Source organism: Hemitrygon akajei, chromosome 1, assembly GCF_048418815.1.
Source record: "Hemitrygon akajei chromosome 1, sHemAka1.3, whole genome shotgun sequence".
NCBI lineage: Eukaryota > Metazoa > Chordata > Chondrichthyes > Myliobatiformes > Dasyatidae > Hemitrygon > Hemitrygon akajei.
Window position 1 is genome coordinate 9453370 of NC_133124.1, and position 15136 is coordinate 9468505.

Sequence of the window (15136 nt, forward strand, 5' to 3'; positions counted from 1 at the left end):
AGGTACTCTCTGGGCAACTCCCCTTCGGAGTAAACTCAACCTTGTGGGTTAAGACAACTTTGTCTGCTAACCCAGCAGACTCCCTCAAGGTAGCAGCATCCTTTTCATCTAGGACTACCCTTACATCATCGGGAACACACTTAACTTCTTCAATTGAAAACAGCTCTGTCAAACCAGACAGATCATCCGTGTCCAACCCTGGACCCTCTAACTGCCAAGACCAAGGAGATGGTGGTGGACTTTAGGAGATCTAGGCCTCATATGGAGCCAGTGATCATTAATGGAGAATGTGTGGAGCAGGTTAAGACCTACAAGTATCTGGGAGTACAGTTGGACGAGAAGCTAGACTGGACTGCCAACACAGATGCCTTGTGCAGGAAGGCACAGAGTCGACTGTACTTCCTTAGAAGGTTAGCGTCATTCAATGTCTGCAGTGAGATGCTGAAGATGTTCTATAGGTCAGTTGTTGAGAGCGCCCTCTTCTTTGTGGTGGCGTGTTGGGGAGGAAGCATTAAGAAGAAGGACGCCTCACGTCTTAATAAGCTGATAAGGAAGGCGGGCTCTGTCGTGGGCAAAGTACTGGAGAGTTTAACATCGGTAGCTGAGCGAAGGGCGCTGAGTAGGCTACGGTCAATTATGGAAAACCCTGAACATCCTCTACATAGCACCATCCAGAGACAGAGAAGCAGTTTCAGCGACAGGTTACTGTCGATACAATGCTCCTCAGACAGGATGAAGAGGTCAATACTCCCCAATGCCATTAGGCTTTACAATTCAACTGCCAGGACTTAAGAACTTTTTTTAAAGCTATTATTAATGCTTTTTGAGTTAGTGATTTAGATGCATATCATATTATTACTGAGTTTTTGCTACAACAAGTGTATGGGACATTGGAAAAAAATGTTGAATTTCCCCATGGGGATGAATAAAGTATCTATCTATCTATCTATCTATCTCATCTGTTTCTCATCTTTACTCTGTGCCTCCATAACCTCCTTCCTCACTCCTAAGTGTCCACCTAGGGGTATCTTGTGAGCCAGGTTCAAAATTCCGTTCCTTGACAACACTAAATCTGCTTTGTCTCCCTTACTTTCCTTAGCTCCACTATTCTCCATTTTACCATCCTCTAACCTCTCCTGGTACAAGATCGGTAAAAACATCTCTGCCAAATCAACCCTGGACTCATTTAAACTGTCTCCTTTCTCAGCCGCCTTTCTAGACATGCGAGTGACTGCGCATGTGGGATAAATCTTGGAATCTATGGGTGGATCCTCAGCACTTACAGGCTTACTTGTCAATTTCACTGCTGAATACACGTCACCACCTGCCAGATCATTACCAAGTAGGACGTCCACGCCGTCCATCGGTAGTTTCAACCCCACCCCTATTTCGACTGGTCCAGATACCAGGTCACATTTCAGAAATATCCTGTGCAAAGGTACGGCCTCGGTCCCTTTTCCGATACCTCATAACACAACCTCCCCAGTCTCAGTCTCAGGACTGAGGTCTAACATCTTCCTTAAAATCAATGACTGATCAGCCCCAGTATCCCTCCAGATCCGCACTGGAACTGGGGTTTCACCCTCCTTCACAGACACCGGCCCTTCCGAGATAAACTTCTCACGCCCCTCTTGTGCTGTACCTACCTTTGCCTTCCTCATCGATCTGTTGACCGACTCAATGCAACCAGTCGGGACTTCCGTTTTCCCTTTTCCTGTCTCCTTCTTCGGAGCAAAACACTTAGATGCTGTATGACCAGCTTTCCCACAATTATAACACGTAAAGTTAGGAACCTTCCTGCCAGCCTGTTTTTCCTCCTCCTTATCTTTTCCACTAGCTCCCGGCTTATTCTCTGCCATAGCCGGTGGGCTTTCTCTACCATCCCTACTGCCTCTCTGGTAGCTCTTATTTGAGGAAAACTTGATCTTGTGGGTTAACGCATAATTGTCTGCTAATTTGGCAGTCGCAGATAGAGTCACTGTCTCCTTCTCATCCAAGTACGTCTTCATACTCTCAGGGATACAACCTTTGAACTGCTCCATCAGTATTAACTGTAATAGTTTATCATAATCTCCAACAACCCCTTTTGAGGCGCACCAACGCTCACAACACATTTGCATCTCACGGGCAAACTCTAAATACATGTGGTTCCACGACTTTCTCAAGTTCCAGAACTTCTGCCAGTATGCTTCTGGCACCAACTCGTAACTCCTCAATACAGCCCTTTTTACTTCTTCGTAATCCTTAGACTCATCCATAGACAATGCCGAAAACGCTTGTTGAGCCTTCCCCCTATGTACGCTCTGTAACAGAACAGCCCATTTCCCCTTAGGCCAGTTCTGATTCACAGCCACTTTCTCAAAATGAAGGAAGAACTTATCGACATCCATCTCCTCGAATGGAGGTACTAACTGGATCTCCTGACCAATCTTGAACCCCTCATTTGAGTTTGCAATCCGTTCCCTTCCCTGCGATGCCTTTAACCTCTCCATTTCCAGTGCAAACTGCCTCTCTTTCTCTCTGTCCTCCCTCTGCCTATCAGCTTCTTCTCTCTGCCTTGCAGCTTCTATCTCCTTTATCCAAAGCTCATGCTTCCTTTCCTCCTTCTCCACAGCCAATCTTAATCTTTCTATCTGTATCTGAAGCTCACCCTCAACTGGTTTTTTCTCAGGGAACAGGTCCGATACATCCGACGTGAACACACCCTCGGATACGTAATGCACAGCTATTGCTCTCTGTATATCCAACTTGCTCATCGACGATTTCACCGCCGAGAGATTTAATCGTTTTGCAACGCTCACCAATTCCGCCTTCTTGGCATCCTCTAATGCCCCCAAAGTCGGGTCTTTTAAAAATTTGTCAATTTCCATCTCTTCTGGTTTCCCATCTGGTTATCCACACAACCAGATCAAATAAGGGATTTTTATCCCGATTCACTGGCTTCCCAATTTGGTAATCAAATCCCGGACGATCCCCCAATTTGTTACGTACCCCGTAACTGGGTGTCTGACCAGCAGAGAAAGAAGAATCCGTTGGAATCTGGTGGTACCAAACTAAAGGTGTTTATTAGTAAACTACACAATACAATATCAAAAATGCAAATATACATATAGAACAAGTTAACAGTAATAAACCTAAAAGTGTAGGCATAACAATAATCAATAATAAACCAGCTCTATTGATGTCTAGGGGTAAATGAATTGTCATAGGAAAGTATAGAGTTCAGTTCATAAATGCTGAGGTGGTTATGGTTGTTGTATTGAAATCGTTGGAGAGAGAGAGAGAGAGCGAGCGAAATGTAACAGCAACCGTTGCGGCAGGCAAACCATTTTGTGGCTTTCTTAATCCGTCGTGTCGTTGTGGCCATTCAGTTATGACCCCTCTGGTCTTCAGCTAGACCGTTCTTCTGTGGTGGACTCGTCACTCTGGCATGAGTGGACACACACACAAGTCCCCACCAGCCCTGCTGTAACACTGTGAGCTTTACTGACCGATCTCCTGGTTCGGTCTCCGAAGCCCCCACCTTTCTGTGGGTTCCCAACACTCAGTCAGTGTCCACTGGTGTGTCTGAAGGGTGTCTCTCCAGACCTGTCCTTTATCCCCACTCACGGGGTCTCAGCTATCCATCAACTCTGAATGACTGTGTCCATCAAATCAGGCCACTCCTGCTATCTCCTGAGGAATGTTAACGAGCAAAGTACAGTCCTTGTAGTGGAAGGTAAATAATCCAGGAAGAGTCAAAATACAGTAAATCAACAGTTTCTCTCCCCCTCTTATCTGTAGCAGATGTTCTTGCCTGGGCTTTATCTCTCTCTCTCATGAGCAGCATAGCAACAGCAATAGTTCGTAGTTCTCAGGAGGGGGGAGGGAATGGTTAACTCTGCATCCCATTGACCATCAGGTCTGTCCATCACTCATAACACCTGAAAAATGTTTTCTGTATTTTTTCAATCTTGTTTACGTCTTTCTTGTAGGTAGGTCACCAGAATTACACATGTTACTCCAAATTAGGTCTAACCAATATCTTATACAACTTCAAGTGGGTGTTTCCTGGATGGTGATGGTCCTTAATGATAGTTGACACCTTCCTGAGGCATTGCCTTTTGAAGATGTCCTCGATGGTAGGGTGACTTGTGCCAGTGATAGATTTGGCTGAGTCTCCAACCCTCGCCTGCCTCTTGTGATCCTGTGCATTGGCGCCTCTACACAAAGGTTCAAAGGTTCATTTTATCATCAAAGTATGTATAAAACCATAATACATAGGAGCAGAATTTGGCCTTTCAACCCATTGAGTCAACTCTGCCATTTTATCATGGCTGATCGCAAATACTATTCAACCCCATATACCTGCCCTCTCACCATATCCCTTGATGCCCTGTCCAATCAGGACTCTATCAATTTCCACTTTAAATATACCAAAAATGGACTTGGCCTCCACTGCAGTCTGTGGCAGAGCATTCCACAGATTCACCACTCTTTAGCTAAAAAATTCCTACTTACTTCTGTTCGAATATGTGCAGAATGCAACTCTGAGATTTGTCTTCTCTAGATAGCCATAGAACCATAGAACATTACAGCACAGAAACAGGCCTCTTGGCCCTTCTTGGCTGTGCCGAACCATTTTTCTGCCTAGTCCCTCTGACCTGCACCTGGCCCATATCCCTCCATTCACCTCTCAGCCATATACCTGTCCAAGTTTTTCTTAAATGTTAAAAGTGAGCCCGCATTTACCACCTTATCTGGCAGCTCATTCCACACTCCCACCTCTCTTTGTGTGAAGAAGCCCCCCCCCCCCAATGTTCCCTTTAAACTTTTCCCTCTTCACCCTTATCCCACGTCCTCTGGTTTTTTCTCCCCTGGCCTCAGTGGAAAAAGCCTGCTTGCATTCACTCTATCTATACCCATCATAATTTTATACACCTCTATCAAATCACCCCTCATTCTTCTACGCTCCAGGGAATAAAGTCCTAACCTATTCAACTCAGTTTCTCAAGTTCCAGCAACATCCTTGTAAACCTTCTCTGCACTCTTTCAACCTCATTAATATCCTTCCTGTAATTTGGTGACCAAAACTGCACACAATACTCCAAGAAGTAGTTGAAAGAAAGGCATCAACCTCCCCCACCACACAAAAAGATAAAGAAACAAAAATTCACAAACCCCAAACTCCCCCCCCCCAACCCCTCCCTCACGCAAAAACTAACAAATCACCCAAACCCCCTGTCTGCCAATCGGTAAGAAGAAAGAATGGGCAAGAACATGACAAAACATAGAACTGAAAGAGGCCAATATCAACTGGAGTCCAATCCATAAATCTCAGAATTTCAGTAACATCTCTGAGAGCATCAGGACCCAGTGGCCTCTCCGAGGGAAGTGACTCAAACCAGTGACCTCACTGAGAAAAGCAACTCCAACCAGACACCCCTCCAAGGGCAGCAACATGACCTAGCGGCCTCTCTGAGGGCAGCGACACAAACCAGCGGCCTCTCTGAGGGGAGCCTCCATACCAGGTTGTGATCCAAACAGGCAGAATGCTCCTTTGGTTTATCTGTAGAAATTGATGTACTTAAAGAAAACTCTGTCGTAATTTAGACCGTAAGGCCAGAAAACATAGGAGTAGAATTGGGCCATTTGGCCCATCAGGTCTTCCTCACCCCCCCCCCCCCTCCATTTCACCATGGTTGATCCATTTCCCCCTTAACCCTATTCTCCCACCAAAGGAAACATCCTTCCCCCTGCCCATGCTGTCTAGGGAGTGGATGTGATGAGAATGCACCAGAGTCAGAAAGTTCCATTTAACACATAATATCAAAGTAAATATCAGTTCGGTTTTTGTCAGCTAAAGTGCAAACTTTGTGACGACTCTTTACGTTCCTCTTCATTTCGTTTTTGTTTCATATGAGCTGTTCCAAGTGTTGCTGCTGCTGAGGATCAGAAGTACTTTCATAACTTTGGGACAGCACGATAGCGGGACGGTTAGCAAAACGCTATTACAGCACCAGCAACTCGGGTTCAGTTCCACCGCTATGAGGAGTTTGTACATGACCGCTTGAGTTCTCTCCAGGTGCTTTGGTTTCCTCCTGCTTTCCAAAGACGTATGGGTTAGGAAGTTAACATGGGTGTAACTGGACAGGGTGAACTCGTTGGGCCAGAAGGGCCTGGTACCATGCTGTATCTCTAAATAATTTTTTTAAAATAATTAGGCGCATCTCACATTTCAGAGCACCTTAGAGCTTTCACTGGGAATATGCAATAGAAAATAAGATGGTGCGCAGCAGCAGTTAGGGTAACAGTTTTCAGCACCTCTGACCCACCTCAAATCCTGCCGCTGTCTGTAAGGAGATTGTATGTTCTCCCCATCACCGCTTGGGTTTCCTCCAGCTGCTCCTGTTCCCTCCCACTTTCTAAAGGCGTAGGGGTTAGGCTCAGTAAGTTTTCGGCATGCTTTGTTGGGGTCAGAAGCCTGCCAACACTTGCAGGCTGCCCTGGTCGTTGACGCAAATGATAGACATCGCTGTATGTTTCAATGTACATGTGATAAATAAAACTAATTGTTAAACTCTAGGAGAAGCCTAGCCCCCAGTCAACAGGTATATCAAGGGGAGGTATGCATGATGGGTTTCAAAATCTCGCCTTTATTATCAGTGGCTCACTATCAGCAGACCTGTTATGTCAGGATCAATCAGTGTTTTCAGAATCAGGTTTAATGTCACCAGCATATGTTGTGACATTTGTTGACTTTGTGGCAGCAGTACAATGTAATACATGGAACTAGACATAAAACTGTGAGTTGCAGTAAGTATATATATAGAATAGTTAAATTAAATAAGTAGTGCAAAAATAGAAATAAAATAGTCATGAGGGGGTGTTCAGGGGTTCAATGTCCATTCAGAAATCAGGTGGCAGAGGGGAAGAAGCTGTTTCTGAATCATTGAAGTCTACAGGCTTCTGTACCTCCTCTTGATGGTAGCAATGAGAACAAGACATGACCTGGGTGACTTGGGTCCTGAATGACGTATGCGGCCTTTTTGAGGTATCACTCCTTGAAGATGTCCTGAATACTACAGAGGCTAGTGCCCATGATGACTAAATATATGACTCTCTGCGGTTTATTCCAATCCTGTGCAGTAGCCCACTGCCCAGACCAGAAGCTGTACTTTTCCATCAGACTCCTGGTTTACGAGGTGTAAAGCTCTTCTGTCTGGTCAATGTGTATTCTTTGTCTTTGTGAGAGCCTGGTGGTGTGTCTTCAATGTTTATTCCTCTATTTCACAATGCCGAGATGTATTAGAATCCACAACCTGAGTTATCTGCCAAGTGGTACATGGATTTAACCTTTATAGGAGGCCGCCTCATTCCATATAGATACTATATGTGTCAACAACAGAGATGAGCTCAAAAAATCATTCAATAGAATATATTGTACTTTGATTTAACCTTGTAAAACTCCACAAATAATCTTGTTGAAGTCATGATGTCTCTCCATTATCAACTTTGCACTCAATACACGTTTGATTGTAGATTCAAGAGATTCTGCAGTTGCTGGAAATCCAGAGCAACACACAAAAAATGCTGAAGGAACTCAGCAGGTCAAGCAACATCTATGAAGAGGAATAAACAGTTGATATTTCAGGCTAAGGCCCTCATCAGTTAATACCAACCAACAAAATAATAAATAAGAAGAAGAACAAAATATTATAAATAACCAATAAATAAGTCACCGGGACCAGATGAGATGTATCCTAGGCCACTGTGGGAGGTGAGGAAGGAGATTGCTGAGCTTCTGGCGATGATCTTTGCATCATCAATGGGGACGGGAGAGGTTCCGGAGGATTGGAGATTTGTGGATGTTGTTCCCTTATTTAAGAAAGGGAGTAGAGATAGCCCAAGAAATTATATACCAGTGAGTCTAATTCAGTGGTTGGTAAGTTGATGGAGAAGATCCTGAGAGGCAGGATTTATGAACATTTGGAGAGGTATAATATGATTAGGAATAGTTGCATGGCTTTGTCAAGAGCAAGTTGTGCCTTACGAGCCTGATTGAAATTTTTGAGGACGTGACTAAACACGTTGATAAAGGAAGAGCAGTAGATGTAGTGTATATGGATTTCAGCAAGGCATTTGATAAGGTACCCCATGCAAGGCTTATTGAGAAAGTAAGGAGCCATGAGATCCAAGGGGACATTGCTTTGCGGATCCAGAACTGGCTTGCCCACAGAGGGTAAAGAGTGGTTGTAGGAAGGTTGTGGAAACCATAGAAAGGGTGCAGAGGAGATTTCCCCTGGATTGGGGAGCATGCCTTATGAAGACAGGTTGAGTGATCTCGGCCTTTTCTCCTTGGAGCGACGGAGGATGAGAGGTGACCTGACAGAGGTGTATAAGATGATGAGAGGCATTGATCGTGTAGATAGTCAGAGGCTTTTTTCCAGGGCCAAAATGGCTGCCACAAGAGGGCACAGGTTTAAGGTGCTTGGGCATAGGTGCAGAGGAGATGACAGGGGTAAGTTTTTTACGCAGAGAGTGGTGAGTGCGTGGAATGGGCTGCCGGCAATAGTGGTGGTTGATACGGATATGATAGAGTCTCTTAAGAGACTTTTGGATAGGTACAAGGAGCTTAAAAAAATAGAGGGCTATAGGTAAGCCTAGTAATTTCTAAGGTAGGGATGTATTTGACACAACTTTGTGGGCCAAAGGGCCTGTATTGTGCTGTAGGTTTTCTGTGTTTCCATGTTTCAATAATTGTCCAGTTCTGTATGATTGTAAAAATGAATTGAAAGTTGCACACAAAATTCTTAGTAATGCTTAGTGGTTAGCACAACACTTCACAGTACAGGCGACCTGGGTTCAATTCCCACCACTGCCTGTAAGGAGTTTGTAGATTCTCCCCATGACTGTGTGGGTTTCTCCGGGTGCTCCGGTGTCCCCCACAGTCTAAAGATTAACTGTAATTTGTCCCTTGATTTGGCTATGATTAAATCAGGGGATTGCTGGGTGGCACAGCACAAAGGCCAGAAGGGCTGATTCCACATTGTGTCTCAGTAAATAAACAATAAATAAAATTTTAAAATCTGAAATACGTATAATCAAACCTGGTTTAGTACACTTGCTGAGTCTCAGGGGTCCCCTGGAGAGATGCTTCAGAGCTTCCAAAAGGCTTCAGCCTGTTTTAAAAATTAGCTGAGCCCTTCAGAACACCAAATTCACTGACAGCTTCCAAAATACACTCGCATTTTCCTCTCTGTATAAAGAGTTGTCTGTAAATTTTTAATGTAAAATAATATTAAGCAGAATCAAACTGAAGCGCTTTCCTGGGTGTGTTGTATTTTTAATAATAATACCTGAATTGTGTTTCATTTCCACTTTTACTTTGAGTCTGTTGAGGTGGATGATAACGATGACGAATTTTGAATAGTTTCAATAATTATTCAACGATGCTTCTGTGAGAATGCAGCAATCTGTTGTAAATAATTAACAAGGATTTAAGGCATTTAAGTTGTTCAGCAAAGGTGCATAATTGATGTTGCTGCAATTGGATTATGTCCTGCAAGTCAAGGTCTTTCATCAGCGATAAACCTTGCTCGGCCTTGGGCCACCAAAGCAGCGCTATAATTCAGAGTCAAGCTGGTCTTCAGATTTTGACAGATCAGGTTGCTGGAGTCTCTGAGTCTATGAATTCCTTCTAATGTCAAAGTTGTGCGGTCTAACATGCGACCATCTTTGACAGGGAAAAGCTGCTGGCTTTTATACAAGGGTAAATGAGTAGGCATTTCATTTTGCACAATAATGTAATGAAAAGAAAAAGAAAGAACAGACATGTCAAATAAATCAGCCCTGATCAAATGTTGGAGCAGACTTGGTGGCAGACTCATTATAGCAAGGATGTGGAAGCTTTAGAGAAGGTACAGAGATTCACCAGGATGTTGGCTGGATTAGAGAGTATCCCTTATGATGATAGGTTGAGTGAGCTAGGGTTTTTGAAGGGAAGAAAGATGAGTGGAGACTTGATAGAGGTGAACAATATAATGAGAGGCATGGATCGAGGGGATATCCAGAGACTTTCTCCCAGGGTGGAAATGGATAATACGAGGGGGCGTAACTTTAAAGTTTGGGGAAAAGTATGGGAGGGATGTCAGAGGTGGGTTTTTCCCCCACAGAGATTGGTGGGTGTATGGAACACACTGCCAGAGGTGGTGGTAGAGGCAGATACATTAGGGACTTTATGAAACTCTTACACAGGCACATTTACGACAGAAAAATGGAAAAGTTTGTAGAAGAGAGGGATTGGATTGATCTTGGAGTAGGTAAAAGTGTTGGCATAACATTGTGGGCCAGAGAGCCTGTACTCACTGGAATTCAGAAGAATGAGGGGTCTCCTCATTGAAACCTATCGGATGTTGAAAGGCCTTGGTAGAGTGGATGTGAAGAGGATGTTTCCTATGTTGGGGGAGTCCAAGACCAGGGAACTCAGCCTCAGAATAGAGGGATGACCAGTTAGAATGGAGATGAGGAGGAATTTCTTTAGCCAGAAGGTGGTGAATCGGTGGAATTTGTTTCCATAGGCAGCTGTGGAGCCCAAGTCATTGGCTATTTTTAAGGTTGAGGTTAATAGAGTCTTGATTAGTCAAGGCATGAAGGGATACGGGGAGAAGGTATGAGGTTGGGGCTCAGAGGGAAATGGATCAGCCATGATGAAATGGAGGAGTGTATTCTATGTGTCAAATGGCCAAATGACCTAATTCTGCTCCTATATTTTATGGTCTTACATTCTATGTTCAATGTTCCTACCCAGTATAAACCCTGTACAGAGGCCACGGTAACACTTAGATGCATAATTCGGAAGATTTGTAGCTCAGGTGGCTGATGATTGGGTTGGTTTGTTCTCCGAACTTGACAATTTACTTTGTGCATTGTGGTCCGGACTTTTGCCCTCATCGCTCATAAGTAGGCTAAATTCCTGAGCAAGAATTTTGCCATACAGCAACGGAATTGCCTCCCCGCATTTTCAGAAATAATGCCCAGTCAGCTGATTGAAAGGTATACTAGGGCCGAGCATTCGGAGGACACACCACAATCAACAGCGCACTGACAATGTCTCCTCACATGGTGACGGAACATTTGCAAGTAAATTGCCAAGGTGGGAGAGCGACTCAGCCCAACCACAAAGATGCATTTACAACTTGCTAGAAAGTGATGAATCTGCTCTTTATTTTCTTAGCTGGCAACTCAAGCAGCAGCCATGGGATCCATAGCCAGCTCTCAGGCCTTCAGCAACGCCCTGTCCAACCTGCAAGGGATGGCCTCCCAACTCGTCACTAACGCACAAGGCCAGGTGAGTCTTAACATTGTGTCAAGTAATTTCACATTATTGATGCTGTAAGTTCAACATTGTCTCATACCAGGACAAAAGGGGACAACAAACAGATTCAAAGTCAAGGTCAAAGTAAATTTATCATTGAAGTATTTATATGTATATGTATATGTATATGTATATGTATAAAGACTGGATCGACTAGGCTTATACTCACTGGAATTTAGAAGATTGAGGGGGATCTTATTGAAATGTATAAAATTCTAAAGGGATTGGACAGGCTAGATGCAGGAAGATTATTTCCGATGTTGGGGAAGTCCAGAACGAGGGGTCACAGTTTAAGGATAAAGGGGAAACCTTTTAGGACCGAGATGAGGAAAAACTTCTTCACACAGAGAGTGGTGAATCTGTGGAATTCTCTGCCACAGGAAACAGTTGAGGCCGTTTCATTGGCTATATTTAAGAGGAAGTTAGATATGGCCCTTGTGGCTAAAGGGATCAGGGGGTATGGAGAGAAAGCAGGTACAGGGTTCTGAGTTGGATGATCAGCCATGATCATACTGAATGGTGGTGCAGGCTCGAAGGGCCAAATGGCCTACTCCTGCACCTATTTTCTATATTTCTATGTTACCATATACTATCCTGAGATTCATTTTCAAAGTCAAGTCAGGTAACTTCATTGTCGAAACGCCTCAAAATATTTTAACATACAGTATATGAAGTACATATTTGAAATATTAATGACATACTACCTTGAGATTTTTTTTTGTAGGAATTTACAGGAAAATAAAGAAATACCAGAGAATTTATGAAAAACTATACATAAACTAGGGTGGCACGGTGGAGATACGTCTCTACCAAAGGAGGTATAACGTGCTCCTTCCCTCTGCTAGCCTGCAAGTCACCCTTGGATGGTGTTTGAGCAGCCGGTGCATATCACAAGTCCTCGTTATGCGACCACTGACACCAGGCAGACAATCTCTGAAGAGTATTGATAATGGCTGGGGTCACCCGTCTTGTAATGACACTGCCCAGAAGAAGGCAATGACAAACCACTTCTGTAGAAAAATTTGCCAAGAACAATCATGGTCATAGAAAGACCGTGATCGCCCATGTTATACGACACGACACATAACGATGATGCACTGTATATGACATACTACCTTGAGATTCATTTTCTTGCAGGCATTTACAGAAAAATAAAGAAATTCAACAGAATTTATGAGAAACTATCCTGAAACAAAAACTGACAAACAACTAAGGTGCAAAAGAAGATAAATTGTGCAAATGAAATTTTAATATTACTGAGATTGTTTGTTATAATCTCATAAGTTGTAGAGTCTATGAAAGTGAGTTTGCAGGTTCTGGAATCAGTTCAGTGCTGAGGTGAGCGAAGCTATCTACTCTGGTTCAGGAGCCTGATGGTTGAGGGGTAGTAACTGTTCCTGAACCTGGTGGTGTGGGACCTGACGCTCCTGGACCTCCTGCCTGACAGCATGGCCTGGATGGTGAGGGTTTGTAATGATGGCTGTGGCTTTGATCTGGCAGCGCTCCATGTAAACGTAGTCCGAGGTGGGAGGGGATTTTCTGTGATTGATGCACCATCAATAACTCACTCTGAGACGTAAGAAGTGAGATATCGCCTTTTATTGACTGGAAGAATGAACAACACCACATCCTGGAGAATGAGGCTGGGCATCAGGCCTCAATTGCCTTTATACAGGGGTCTGTGGGAGGAGCCACAGGAGCAGCCCAGACAGGTATATGTAGTTCACCACAGTGATGGACTGGGCTGTTCCCACTGCTTTTTCCAGCCTTTTCTGTTCCTGGGATCACTTCAGCATTCCGGTTTACTGAAATAATTGTTAGATATCAATGTTGTGATAACTGAAATGGAGGATATGGTGATCCAGGCACAGGCACAGATTTGTTATTTCATGAAAGGTCCATTTTGAAAGTACTCATTCACTCATGCTAGCACCAGCGACCCAGGTTTAGTTCCCACCGCTGTCTGTAAGGCGTTTGTGCATTCTCCCTGTCAACCACGTGCGTTTCTTCCCACATTCCAAAGAATTGTGGGTTGGCAGGTTAATTTGTCACTCGGATGTAATTGGACGGTGTGGGCTCACTGGGCCAGAAGGGCCTGTTACCATGGTGAATCTCTAAATTAAAAAATTAAAGCATACACACATTCTGACACACACACCCAGCCGTCGATCCCAGGGGATCATGGGTTTGCGCCTCTAATGGACTGTGTCCTCTCCAGGGTGCAAGCCTGGGTGTGAAGATTTGAACTGCTGTTGCCAATGCAGTGGGTTCCCTCTCTTCACGACACTGATGTAGTCCAAGGAAAGGGCAAGTGCCAATACAGCTTGGTACCGGTGTCGTCACAGAGGTTGCCAAAGTGAAGTTGTAAACGTCAAGCTGCCTTAGGGACCCCGGCTCCAGATCTCTTCCTCGGGGTTTACTCCCAAAGCCTTTCCCATGGGTGGGTATGGCCACAAGGCAGCAGAGGTTTAAAATCAGAGTTTTCCTTCTCCTAGGCGGGCTGCTGTCCAGGGCTGACGAGCCCCACCTGCTCAAAGCAACTAGTTTTGAGGCGCCAGGGGTCCACCTTCGCCCCTTCCCTTGTCAGTAGAAACAGTTTTGACAAGCCTAGTAGCTAAGCCACACTTGAAGGCCAAGAGTTGGACTTGGTTGTCAGAAGCTGTTAGAGATGCACACCATTTGGAGCACTTAATAGGTAGTAGGTGCTTATCCTCACTACCACCTTAGGAACCACACATATACACACTCACACATGTACACACACACACATGTACACACTCACACACACATACACACTCGCACACATATACACACTCACACATGTACACACTCACACAGACACACACACATACACACTCACACATGTACACACACACACACATACACACTCGCATACATATATACACTCACACATGTACACACTCACACATGTACACACTCACACATGTACACACACACACACATACACACTCGCATACATATATACACTCACACATGTACACACTCACACATGTACACACACACATACACACTCGCATACATATATACACTCACACATGTACACACTCACACAGACACACACATATACACACTCACACATGTACACACTCACACAGACACATACACATATACACACACACATGTACACACACATATACACACTCACACATGTACACACTCACACACATATACACACGCATGTACACACTCACACAGACACACACACATACACACATGTACATAGTCACACATATATACATACACACACGCAAACGCAGACACAAATATGCATGCACATATTCACACACACATACGCACACAAACGCACTCTCACACATACTCACATAGACAGACACACACTTGCACACGTACACACACACATATACACACACACAGACTCACAGATACAAATGTACACACACATACACAAATATACACACACTACACACACTGACACGCACATGCACAGGCATAAATAGAATATCTCAAGGAAAAGCTCATTTAAACAAAGATACGCAGTAAATTGCTGACCTTGTTATTTTTATTGTGCAGATTCAGAATTGCTCCATCAGTACTCAGAGGGGTGAATGATGAGTCTTGTCACCATGGCCCCTGATCTGATGAATCATTCTATTTCAGGTGCACACAACAGACATTATAGAAAGATTGTCTCAACAACACACAGGTCTCACCAAATCTTGCAGCCTAACCTTTCATGCTTTATTAATTTTTGTTTGGAAATTCCTTCTGCATGTTCTGTTTAAAATGATTCAGCTGTGT

The 15136-nt window shown here is 44.1% G+C and overlaps 1 protein-coding gene across 1 annotated transcript in view; it reads left to right on the top strand.

The window, feature by feature from the left end:
- pou6f2 (POU class 6 homeobox 2) overlaps positions 1-15136 on the top strand; it is a 655269-nt gene that overhangs the window by 546527 nt on the left and 93606 nt on the right. Inside the window, exon 6 of the mRNA XM_073031620.1 lies at positions 11216-11329. Within this exon, the coding sequence (XP_072887721.1) occupies positions 11216-11329 (114 nt within the window). The remainder of the gene's footprint in view (positions 1-11215; positions 11330-15136) is intronic.